At 52.0% G+C, this 13,130-nt stretch overlaps 1 protein-coding gene across 3 annotated transcripts in view; it reads right to left on the bottom strand.

The window, feature by feature from the left end:
* Positions 1 to 3,086: 3,086 nt before the first annotated feature.
* VARS2 (valyl-tRNA synthetase 2, mitochondrial) overlaps positions 3,087 to 13,130 on the bottom strand; it is a 140,570-nt gene continuing 130,526 nt past the window's right edge. For all 3 annotated transcript variants that reach the window (XM_069241939.1, XM_069241942.1, XM_069241941.1), the window contains 2 exons: positions 4,810 to 4,959; positions 3,087 to 4,079 (listed from right to left, as the gene is read on the bottom strand). In XM_069241939.1, the coding sequence (XP_069098040.1) occupies positions 3,987 to 4,079; positions 4,810 to 4,959 (243 nt within the window). In that variant the 3' untranslated portion in view covers positions 3,087 to 3,986. The remainder of the gene's footprint in view (positions 4,080 to 4,809; positions 4,960 to 13,130) is intronic.

The following is a 13,130-nucleotide window of genomic DNA, read 5'->3' as shown; positions in this document are numbered from 1 at the left end:
CAGCCTCCCAATACTCTCCTATGCTGCCAGGAAGCCCCACATTTGTGCAGTGTTCCAAGTGAAGGCAGAGAGTCGTTAATTCACTTTATCCATTCAAATGAAGGTGAAGCTTTAAATTATTTTTTATGTAAGTTTGATCTGGTCTATGCTAGGGAGAGAGAGCGTCTATAAATACCCAAAAAATCCCTACATTTACAGGGAACTCGAAAGGGAGTATTATTAATTTTATCCTTATTGGCTCTTCAGATTTTCATTTAATCTCTGATTTTAAGATTATATCTCACTGTGCCAGTGATCATAACCTCTTATGCATTGAACTAGCTTACAACACCAAACAGGACTTTAAGAACAAGGACCTGAGGAGAGATACCACTTTCCCAGAAAATATTGGCGTACGTTTGAAATGGGAAAAAATACACCCAATCACATTTAACCAGGAAATTATAAGATCAAAGCTAGATTCTACTAACTCTTGCTTGTCCCAGCAGTTAGCCCATGACCGTATAGTCCAAGAATACGAACATTTAAGTTATGCTATCTCGGATGCCTTGGTGATGGATAGGCCCCCTCTGAGCCCTGTGGGGCACCGATGGTTTAATTCCGCATGTACAGCTGCCCATAAAAAATTAAAAGAAGCCCATAGAACTATTCCTCCCTCCCGTGACTTAATTAAAATGGCAAGGGCCCCGTATAAGGCAACACTGGAAGAGAGGAAATTGGAAATTAGGACTAAAGCATGGGAAGAACTCTTGGCAGCCACTGAAATGAAGGATACTTCAACATTTTGGAAAATGGTAAATCACCCATACTTCTCGAATTGTAACACTAAAGCTGATGATTGCTCAATCCCAGAGGACGTCTGGATGAAGCACTTCATGAGAGTATTTCACCCAGAAAATGATATTCTGATTAAGGAGGATAGAAATATCAAGCAGATCCCCGTAGATCCTAATCCTAATACCTTAGACATTTCCGCCGATCTCCATGAGGTCATTAGAGCCATAAATCGTTCAAGACCAGGAAAGGCTCCTGGCCCTGATGGAGTCCCTGTAGATATTTTTAAATCTATGCCCAATCTTTGGGGCCCCCTAGTCACAAACGTGTTAAGAAGTGTTGTAAAAAGCAACATACCTCCCTCATGGAAGCTGGCCATTATCATTCCCATATTTAAAAAGGGTAATAGACAAGACCCCTCTTGTTATAGACCAATTTCTCTTATCGATTCTACGGCCAAGATTTTGGGGAGTGTGATCTTATCACGATTGGAGGACTGGGTGACAGAGGCACAGATTTTATCCCCAATTCAATATGGCTTTAAACCCGGACTAGGCACGGTGGAACAAGTATTAAATTTGCACCTTATCCTTCGTAAATATGTAATTGCCAAAAAAGAATCCATTCACATGGCATTCATTGATTTATCAAGTGCTTTTGACTTGGTAAATAGAGGGAAGCTGTGGCAAATTATGGGAACCCTGGGGATTGATGCAAACCTCTTGGAGCTAATAAAGCGTCTACATATGGACCTAAAGGTTTCAGTCCAGTTTGGTCAAATGGTGAGAGAACCTCCCAGATTCCATCAAGCAGAGGAGACAGGGTTGTATTTTAGCCCCTTTTCTTTTCCTGATTTACCTAAATGGGCTATGATTTCCTAACAAAATATGGTACGGACCTACCAAAGATGGGCCAAAGATTGCTCCCAGTCTTATTATATGAAGATGATGCTGTACTAACTGCCCGTACAGCAAATGGTTTACAAGGCTTGCTAGATCTTTTTTTTTAACTTTCATGCAGGGCCTTGATTTGAAAGTAAACTACTCCAAAACATATGTCATGACATGTGGCCCCCGAAATACAAAGTCCAAGCAATTCACCATCGGAGTAAATACCATTAACAAGGTGAAAAACTTTTGGTATTTAGGCATGCACGTGAGCTCTTCCATGCTATGGGACATCCATTCTAATTTTAAGACCCAGCAATTGGAGAGGAATATAGAAGCGATATTTTGCTTCACCCGCAAATTGTTTTGTTTGTTTGTCTCAGATCGTAATTCTTTAGATCTCCAAGTGCGTTTCAGCAGCTCTATATGGGGCAGGCGTTTGGGGCTATGTGAAAGCACCTACACTTCAACGTGTTGAGAACAAACTCGCCTGCAGATTACTGATGGTGCCTAAGAGCGTAGCAAATATCATCTGCCATGAGGAGGTGGGTTTACGATTAATAGAGGATTCGATCTCTGTTGCACCACTTCTGCTGTGGATTAGATGCTGGAGGAATCCTGCGGCATGTCTTGTGCAAGAATGCATTATTGAATGTCTACAGCTGGACCAATCAAATAGGATTCCTTGGCTTTGATATTTGCAATCAACTTTCCAATCCCTGGGGCTTGGGAACATGTTTGCAGCCCCATAGTCCCTGCCTATAAATGCAAAAGAGTTGCTGAAATCACGGTATACTGAGCATATCTCAAATATAAGATTCCACAGTGCCCTGAAACTGAAGACTTTTGAACCTTATGTTCAGATTGTAACTGTATCCACTATGGAACCTTACTTAACATGGTTTTCAAGCCCAAAAATATACTCTCTTTTAACCTCATTTAGAATGAATTTGATTCACTTTAAGGTGACCTTCCCTAAACAATGTATCTGGCAAAAAGATCTGCCACGTGCCCTTGCGACGCCAGATCCAAGCAGAGTACCTCTCACTTGTTTCTTTTCTGTACACTGTATGCTATTCCCAGACATGCTTTTATACCGCCCCTCCTTCGTAAATCAAAGCTTACACATTACAGGGATGCTCCGATATATGTCCCAAAACTGTCAGAAACTCAAATCTGTTATTATGGATTAAACTTTATGAGATCTGCTGTCGCTATTAGGAAACAGTATTAATCTCTTGATACCGCTCTATAATAAGCCTATTACGCAATTAGATATGTTCTGAAATGCATTTGCAATTTTTCACTAAGTGAAGGGCTGTTATTATATTCTGGGTAATTTTAATATTTTTAAATAATATTTTATTTGTTTTTATAATTTTAGATAATGATTTGTATTATAAGAATTGACATGAACGTACATAGTTCTGAAGGGTAGTAAATTTGTTTTTATTATAATTTTCTTTTATCCCTGGAAACACTAGTCGAAACAGATAAGCCTAGGTTGTTTTGGCAGTTCAATCTTGTTTTGTTTCAAGTTATCTTGTCAAACTGTTCCTTGAATGGATACTTTGCTTATCCTTTTAATTATTTTAAAAAAAATTAAGTTATGTGAATTTCTATGTACTTTTATGGCAATTGCCAATTAAAGATTTTCTGACTGACTGTGAATGTTGCTTCTGTCAAATCCCTATTCACTCACATCATTTCATGCATGTTCTTAGCTTGTACTCCTTGTTCTCACATCCTCACCTTCCCAAGTCCCTGTAATCCCAAACGTCGAGCCTCCCCTGCGTCCAACAGAGGATGCCGGCAGAAAATAGCCTCCATTAGCAGTACAGAGTCTGAAATGTTTGCCTCTCTCAAACAATCAGCTTAGCTGCCGGGTGTTCAAGTCAGTGAAGCAAAGAAGCACCCTTGCTGTGCATGGACAGCTGCTCAGGCATCCACACACCACCTCCACCCTTGCACAAAAGGCCTCTTTCACCATTAGTGCCCACCCCCACCTTCCAAGCCACACGGAGGTGGGTGGCTCTTTGGTGGAGACATCTCACTCGAGAGAGGAGGTCCTTGGCTCGACAGGTGCCCAGGGTCGTCCGCTTCCTTTACATTCACTTTATAGCCGTTGTCCTGCTCGGCCCAGGGAAGGCCACTGATGTCAGCGTAAAATCTTCTGCTGTGTGGCAGATCTGAGCGTCCATTTATGGTGTCCAACCACCCAGATCTGGCTGTGATCCCCATCACAGAGCGTTGCAGCTTCAGACTCCTGAGGGGCCGCTCATCTGGCCGTCTGTGCTGATGCAGAAAGGCGGCAACAAGTGTCCTCTACACTCCAGTCTCCTCTCCTTCCGACAACAGCCTCTGGAAACTCTGGGCCACCTCTGCCAGACGAGCAGCTTCTGTCTCCAGGGCGATGATCTGGAAAGGAACAGTAAAGAGAATGAGTCAGCGGCAGAGGTGCCTCAACCCAGCAGTGGAGCAGCATAAGTGATGCCGGGCAGGGACACGGTGGCCCACAGCGTTTTATCAGAAGGCTCTGTAAGGCTGAGCTCTGTGTGGGCTGAGGCTCTTCAACAGCTGTGTCTGGGCCTCACAACTGCAGCAGGTGGTGTTACAGCAGGGAGGTACACCACCAGCTGTGTGTGGCCATGGTAGAGGCCACATACAGTGGACCACAGCGTTTTATCAGAAGGATCTGTAAGGCTGAGGTGCATCACCAGCTCCGTGTGGGCTGAGGCTCTTCAACAGCTGTGTCTGGCCTCACAACTGCAGCAGGAGGTATTACAGCCGGGAGGTACACCACCAGCTGTGTGTGGCCATGGTGGAGGCCACATACAATGGACCACAGCGTTTTATCGGAAGGCTCTGTAAGGCTGAGGTCCATCACCAGCTCTGTGTGGGCTGAGGCTCTTCAACAGCTGTGTCTGGCCTCACAACTGCAGCAGGAGGTATCACAGCAGGGAGGTACACCACCAGCTGTGTGTGGCCATGGTAGAGGTATATCACAGGTTAATATGGTCAGGATTGAGGTGCAGTGATTAGAGTGTGAGGTAAGACACTGGACCAGCAGGAGGGCGTGTAGGAAAAGATGGGGGGAGACATTAGGTCTCCTTGACGGTGACCGGAATCACTTTGATGCTTCACAAACCTTCCGCCGGTGCTCGTCCTGGACACTCTGAGGGTGCTTCTCACTGTAACCTTCGGCCTCCATCCGCGCCCTCAGCTCCCACAGCTGCCGCTCCAGCTTCTGCTGACGAGGAGCGAGTCTGAGGAGCTCCTGCTGAGGGTCCACCAGCCCCTGAAGGAACCAAAGATAAAACTTAGGTGGCTGTCTAACAGTCAGCTGGAGTACAGCAGATGATGCAGGCACATCACATCTAACAAAGTGTCTGGGGCACAAGCAACACAAGGAAGCAGGGCTTATACCATATAAGTAAGGCATGAGAGCTGGGATGATAACACCATATAAGGAAGGCATGAGAGCAGGATAACACCATATGAGGAAGGCATGAGAGCTGGGATGATAACACCATATAAGGAAGGCATGAGAGCAGGATAACACCATATGAGGAAGGCATGTGAGGAAGGCATGAGAACTGGGATGATAACACCATATAAGGAAGGCATGAGAACTGGGATGATAACACCATATAAGGAAGGCATGAGAGCTGGGATGATAACACCATATAAGGAAGGCATGAGAGCAGGATAACACCATATGAGGAAGGCATGAGAACTGGGATGATAACACCATATAAGGAAGGCATGAGAGCAGGATAACACCATATAAGGAGGGCATGAGAGCAGGATAACACCATATGAGGAAGGCATGAGAACTGGGATGATAACACCATATAAGGAAGGCATGAGAGCAGGATAACACCATATAAGGAAGGCATGAGAGCAGGATAACACCATATGAGGAAGGCATGAGAACTGGGATGATAACACCATATAAGGAGGGCATGAGAGCAGGGATGATAACACCATATAAGGAAGGCATGAGAGCAGGATAACACCATATAAGGAAGGCATGAGAGCAGGATAACACCATATGAGGAAGGCATGAGAACTGGGATGATAACACCATATAAGGAGGGCATGAGAGCCAGGGATGATAACACCATATAAGGAACGCATTAGAGCAGGATGATAACACCGTATAAAGGAGGGCAAGATAACTGGGATGATACAATATAAGGGAGGTAGCAAATATTGGTACTGCAAGGTATTTTTCGTTGTTAGACCACAAATCTGCTTATCATCAAATTCCTCTTTATGACATTTCACAGGATGTAACCACATTTGTCTCTCCTTTTGTATCTTTTAAATTTGCTAGGTTACCGTTTGTGTTAGCTTCTGCAGCTGGTGTTTTTCAGAGGTTGATGGCTATGTATTGGATGGTATTTTGGGGGCGCAGGCTTTTCAAGATAATGTTCTAGTACTTGCTGATACGCTATCTGTACATAACAATATTCTAGCTTTGGTATTTGACAGATTTAGGGAATGTGGTATCACCCTTCACACTGATAAGTGCACATTTAATGTACAAAACTTTGATTACTTGGGGCATTCCATTAGTCCTGAAGGTATTTATCCAAAATGTTCTCTTATTAAAGCTATTCAGGATGCAGCACCTCCCAGAGATAAGGATACACTTAGATACTTTTTGGGTTTAAGTGAAAATAACTCAAGGTTTGTGAACGGTTATGCTTACATTGCACACCCACTAAGAAATGTACTTAAAAAAGGGACAAAATACCTTTGGTCTAAGGACACGAATGATACGTTTGCAACGCTGAAGAATATGATTGTGTCTACACCATTGTCGTCACCTTTTGTTGCTGAAATAAATGTGTTGTCACTGTAGATGCAAGTCAGGTAGGATTAGGAGCTGTTCTGTCCCGACACTGTTGCCTTTGCTTCAGGATGTCTCGCTAGTGCTGAATCGCATTACAGCCCCATTCAGCGAGAGGCATTAGCATGTTCACGGGCAGTAGAAGGATTTACAAACTTTATTGGGGGTGCAAGATTTGATATTTTTACTGATCACAAGCCTTTACTTCACCTTCTGAATGGTAATGGATCTGGAAGAGCATCTTCTCGTTTAGTGTGGCTACTATCCAAATTGCAGAAGTCTGATTTTATTCTTAAGTATATTCCAGGTGGGAGGAATGTTGGTGCTAACTGTCCAGGCTGTCTGTCACCCATGAAGCAGATTGGGAAGGCTCAGAGGAAAGTTCCTTATCATTTAAGGATTGGACTACAGCAACACAGGAAGATCAAATGTCAGTAGAAGTTAAAACGTTTTAGGAGAAAGGCTGGCCAAGAGAGATTTGTGTCCATATGTGCAGCTATCTGATGAGATAGCTTTAGTAGATGGTGTATTATTGCAAGATGATCGTTGCATTCCTCCGGTTTCTTGAAGAAAAAATCTTTATTAAGAGGCACATAAGGGACATTTAGGAGTTGGCAGCACATGCAAAACTCTGAAGCAATGTTATTGGTGGCCAGGGTTGGAATCTCAGGTGGCTAAATGTGTTGATGAATGTACTACATGCATAATTTCCGATAAGCATTGGAAGCCAATTAATACTCCTCTTTACAATGCTCCAGTGCCAGCGGAAGCTTGGACAAAAGTAGCATTAGGTTTTGCTGGACCTTTTGAAACACTTCCAATATCAAAAAGGTACATGTGCTTCTGGTGGATTCTTCCCTAAATGGGTACAGGTTGGTTTTACATCCACCCCGACACTGAATCTATTTTACATTCTGTAACAAATATTTGTCAATTCCAGGAGCACATAAGGAGATAGTTATTGACAATGGCACACATTTTGTACAACATAAAATGAAGGAATTTATTGAGAAACACCAAATCACACATATTAGAGTGGACCTATCTTCTCCTTCTGCAAATGGCTTGGTGGAACGCAAGAACAGGTTTCTCAAAGAAGGAGTACAAACGGCTTTAGCAAGTGGTTTGGAAGTCAAATCCTTCTTACAACAGAAAATATGGTCATATTTCATTACTCCTCATAGTACCACCGGGGTTTGCTCGTTTCTTCTTTTACGTAAGAGATTTCCTAGGTGTTCTGTTTGCCCAGATTGGATGAGGAAGTTCAACAGGAACAGGTTAGAAGATCTCTCTGAACTTGAGACTACAGTGCAGAACAAGCACATTCGTTCGGCGGGACTATTTATTAGAAAACACAAAGTTAAGGATGTTGAATTTATGATTGGTAATTAGGTACTAGTCAAGATTCCTTCCAGAGTAAAGAAAGGTCATTCTAAGTTTTCCTCTCCTACACAAGTTCAGAAAGTTTCAAAGGGTTCAGTATTGTTAAAGAATAAAGGTTGGTGGAGTAAAAGGGATCTTATCAAAGTCTCAAGTGTTCAAGCAAGGAACACTTTAGCAGCCAAGGATGCTGACTCCTTGTCAGGCTATGGATCCATAGAGGATAAACAAACAGGCAATGATAGCACCAGTGATTCTGTACACACGTCTGATCTAGTGAATTCTTCGGTAGTTGAAATAATGTCATCTTTGGTAGCGCATAATAATGAGGCACTTGATCAAACTCAAACTCTACAAGAGTTCTCCACTTGGGTTGGTGAAAAGCGTTATGTGGGTATGCCTATCAAGTTCAAGGACTTATATTTCATGAATCGTGCAGATCCTTATGACATCTTCTGTCCTCTGCGACGTACACTGCGCTCGTGAGCGCATTCTCATACAGCGGCTCGCTGTCTAGTAGTTCCTTTTAAATGCTGTCTCGAGGATGTTTATGTTTGAAATGAGTGAGTTTACCTCTTGTGGCCGTGTCTTCAGTTACGGCAGTGTCTGCCTGGCTTTGGAGACTTTAGTCCCAGGGGTTGCGGGCTCATCTGCTTTGGATGTAGGTCGTACAACCTCTGGTCTGTGGATTGTTTCACTCACAACAGACCCCAGCAGCCTCATGTTCACCTCCCAGCCCCTCCATCTGCACCCCTCCCAGCCCCTCCGTCTGCACCCCTCCCAGCCCCTCCATCTGCACCCCCCTCCCAGCCCATCCATCTGCACCCTCCCAGCCCCTCCATCTGCACCCCTCCCAGACCCTCCATCTGCACCCCTCCCAGCCCCTCCATCCCTCCCAGACCCTCCATCTGCACCCCTCCCAGCCCCTCCATCTGCACCCCTCCCAGCCCCTCCATCTGCACCCTCCCAGCCCCTCCATCTGCACCCCCCTCCCAGCCCCTCCATCTGCACCCTCCCAGCCCCCTTCCCAGATACTCCATCTGCACCCTCCCAGCCCCTCCATCTGCACCCCCTCCCAGCCCCTCCATCTGCACCCTCCCAGCCCCCCTCCCAGACCCTCCATCTGCACCCTCCCAGCCCCTCCATCTGCACCCCCCCTCCCAGCCCCTCCATCTGCACCCGTCCCAGCCCCTCCATCTGGACCCCTCCCAGCCCCTCCATCTGGACCCCTCCCAGCCCCTCCATCTGCACCCCTCCATCTGCACCCCTCCCATCCCAGCCCCTCCATCTGCACTCTCCCAGCCCCTCCATCTGCACTCTCCCAGCCCCTCCATCTGCTCCCCTCCCAGCCCCTCCATCCCTCCCAGCCCCTCCATCTGCACCCCTCCCAGCCCCTCCATCCCTCCCAGCCCCTCCATCTGCACCCCTCCTACCCCTCCATCTGCACCCCTCCCATCCCAGCTCCTCCATCTGCACCCTTCCCAGACCCTCCATCTGAACCCCTCCCAGCCCTCCATCCCTCCCGCCCCTCCATCTGCACCCCTCCCAGCCCCTCCATCTGCACCCTCCCTGCCCCTCCATCTGCACCCCTCCCAGCCCTCCCAGCCCCTCCATCTGCACCCCTCCCATCTCCTCCATCTGCACTCCTCCCAGACCCTCCATCTGCACCCCTCCCAGCCCTCCATCCCTCCCGCCCCTCCATCAGCACCCTCCCAGCCCCCCTCCCAGACCCTCCATCTGCACCCTCCCAGCCCCTCCATCTGCACCCCCCCCTCCCAGCCCATCCATCTGCACCCGTCCCAGCCCCTCCATCTGGACCCCTCCCAGCCCCTCCGTCTGCACCCCTCACAGCCCCTCCATCCCTCCCAGCCCCTCCATCTGCACCCCTCCTAGCCCCTCCATCTGCACCCGTCCCATCCCAGCCCCTCCATCTGCACCCTCCCAGCCCCTCCATCTGCACCCCTCCCAGCTCCTCCATCTGCACCCCTCCCAGCCCCTCCATCTGCACCCTCCCAGTCCCTTCATCTGCACCCCTCCCAGCCCCTCCATCTGCACCCCTCCCAGCCCCTCCATCGCTCCCAGCCCCTCCATCTGCACCCCTCCTAGCCCCTCCATCTGCACCCCTCCCATCCCAGCCCCTCCATCTGCACCCTCCCAGCCCCTCCATCTGCACCCCTCCCAGCCCCTCCATCCCTCCCAGCCCCTCCATCTGCACCACTCCCAGCCCCTCCATCCCTCCCAGCCCCTCCATCTGCACCCCTCCTAGCCCCTCCATCTGCACCCCTCCCATCCCAGCTCCTCCATCTGCACCCCTCCCAGACCCTCCATCTGCACCCCTCCCAGCCCTCTATCCCTCCCGCCCCTCCATCTGCACAACTCCCATCCCAGCCCCTCCATCTGCACCCCTCCCAGCCCCTCCATCTGCACCTCTCCCAGCCCCTCCCAGCCCCTCCATCTGCACCCCTCCCAGCCCCTCCATCTGCACCCCTCCCAGCCCCTCCATCTGCACCCCTCCCATCCCAGCCCCTCCATCTGCACCCCTCCCAGCCCCTCCATCTGCACCCCTCCCAGCTGCACCCCTCCCAGCCCCTCCATCTGCACCTCCTCCCGTGGCTCGTCACCAAATGTTCCACCTCTTAGCCCCTCCATCTGCACCCCTCCCAGCTCCTCCATCTGCACCCCTCCCAGCTCCTCCATCTGCACCCTCCCAGCCCCTCCATCTGCACCCTCCCAGCCCATCCATCTGCACCCCTCCCAGCCCCTCCATCTGCACCCTCCCAGCCCCTCCATCTGCACCCCTCCCTGCCCCTCCATCTGCACCCCTCCCAGCCCCTCCATCTGCACCCCTCCCATCCCAGCCCCTCCATCTGCACCCTCCCAGCCCCTCCATCTGCACCCCTCCCATCCCAGCCCCTCCAATCCCAGCCCCTCCATCTGCACCCCTCCCAGCCCCTCCATCTGCACCCCTCCCAGCTGCACCCCTCCCAGCCCCTCCATCTGCACCTCCTCCCGTGGCTCGTCACCAAATGTTCCACCTCTTAGCCCCTCCATCTGCACCCCTCCCAGCCCCTCCATCTGCACCCTCCCAGCCCCTCCATCTGCACCCTCCCAGCCCCTCCATCTGCACCACTCCCATCCCAGCCCCTCCATCTGCACCCCTCCCAGCCCCTCCATCTGCACCCCTCCCAGCCCCTCCATCTGCACCCCTCCCAGCTGCACCACTCCCAGCCCCTCCATCTGCACCTCCTCCCGTGGCTCGTCACCAAATGTTCCACCTCTTAGCCCCTCCATCTGCACCCCTCCCAGCCCCTCCATCTGCACCCTCCCAGCCCCTCCATCTGCACCCTCCCTGCCCCTCCATCTGCACCCCTCCCAGCCCCTCCATCTGCACCCCTCCCAGCCCCTCCATCTGCACCCCTCCCAGCCCTCCCAGCCCCTCCATCTGCACCCCTCCCAGCCCCTCCATCCCTCCCAGCCCCTCCATCTGCACCCCTCCTAGCCCCTCCATCTGCACCCCTCCCATCCCCTCCATCTGCACCCCTCCCAGCCCCTCCATCTGCACCCCTCCCAGCCCCTCCATCTGCACCCCTCCCAGCCCCTCCATCCCTCCCAGCCCCTCCATCTGCACCCCTCCTAGCCCCTCCATCTGCACCCCTCCCATCCCAGCTCCTCCATCTGCACCCCTCCCAGACCCTCCATCTGCACCCCTCCCAGCCCTCCATCCCTCCCGCCCCTCCATCTGCACCCCTCCTAGCCCCTCCATATGCACCCCTCCCATCCCAGCTCCTCCATCTGCACCCCTCCCAGACCCTCCATCTGCACCCCTCCCAGCCCTCCATCCCTCCCGCCCCTCCATCTGCACCCCTCCTAGCCCCTCCATCTGCACCCCTCCCATCCCAGCTCCTCCATCTGCACCCCTCCCATCCCAGCCCCTCCATCTGCACCCCTCCCAGCCCCTCCATCTGCACCCCTCCCAGCCCCTCCATCTGCACCTCCTCCCGTGGCTCGTCACCAAATGTTCCACCTCTTAGCCCCTCCATCTGCACCCCTCCCAGCCCCTCCATCTGCACCCTCCCAGCCCCTCCATCTGCACCCCTCCCAGCCCCTCCATCTGCACCCCTCCCAGCCCCTCCATCTGCACCCCTCCCAGCCCTCCCAGCCCCTCCATCTGCACCCCTCCCAGCCCCTCCATCTGCACCCCTCCTAGCCCCTCCATCTGCACCCCTCCCATCCCAGCCCCTCCATCTGCACCCTCCCAGCCCCTCCATCTGCACCCCTCCCAGCCCCTCCATCCCTCCCAGCCCCTCCATCTGCACCCCTCCCATCCCAGCTCCTCCATCTGCACCCCTCCCAGGCCCTCCATCTGCACCCCTCCCAGCCCTCCATCCCTCCCGCCCCTCCATCTGCACCCTCCCAGCCCCTCCATCTGCACCCCTCCCATCCCAGCCCCTCCATCTGCACCCCTCCCATCCCAGCCCCTCCATCTGCACCCCTCCCAGCTGCACCCCTCCCAGCCCCTTCATCTGCACCTCCTCCCGTGGCTCGTCACCAAATGTTCCACCTCTTAGCCCCTCCATGTGCACCCCTCCCAGCCCCTCCATCTGCACCCTCCCAGCCCCTCCATCTGCACCCCTCAAGCCCTCCCAGCCCCTCCATCTGCACCCCTCCCAGCCCCTCCATCTGCACCCCTCCTAGCCCCTCCATCTGCACCCCTCCCATCCCAGCCCCTCCATCTGCACCCTCCCAGCCTCTCCATCTGCACCCCTCCTAGCCCCTCCATCTGCACCCCTCCCATCCCAGCCCCTCCATCTGCACCCCTCCCAGCCCCTCCATCTGCACCCCTCCCAGCCCCTCCATCCCTCCCAGCCCCTCCATCTGCACCCCTCCTGGCCCCTCCATCTGCACCCCTCCCATCTCCTCCATCTGCACTCCTCCCAGACCCTCCATCTGCACCCCTCCCAGCCCTCCATCCCTCCCGCCCCTCCATCTGCACCCTCCCAGCCCCTCCATCTGCACTCCACCCATCCCAGCCCCTCCATCTGCACCCCTCCCATCCCAGCCCCTCCATCTGCACCCCTCCCATCCCCTCCATCTGCACCCCTCCCAGCCCCTCCATCTGCACCCCTCCCAGCTGCACCCCTCCCAGCCCCTCCATCTGCACCTCCTCCCGTGGCTCGTCACCAAATGTTCCACCTCTTAGCCCCTCAATCTGCACCCCTCCCAGCCCCTCC

Source organism: Pleurodeles waltl, chromosome 6 (genome assembly GCF_031143425.1).
Source record: "Pleurodeles waltl isolate 20211129_DDA chromosome 6, aPleWal1.hap1.20221129, whole genome shotgun sequence".
In the NCBI taxonomy this organism is placed as follows: Eukaryota; Metazoa; Chordata; class Amphibia; order Caudata; family Salamandridae; genus Pleurodeles; species Pleurodeles waltl.
The sequence above is the reverse complement of the archived record's forward strand: the minus strand, read 5'-3'. Positions and strand labels throughout refer to the sequence as shown.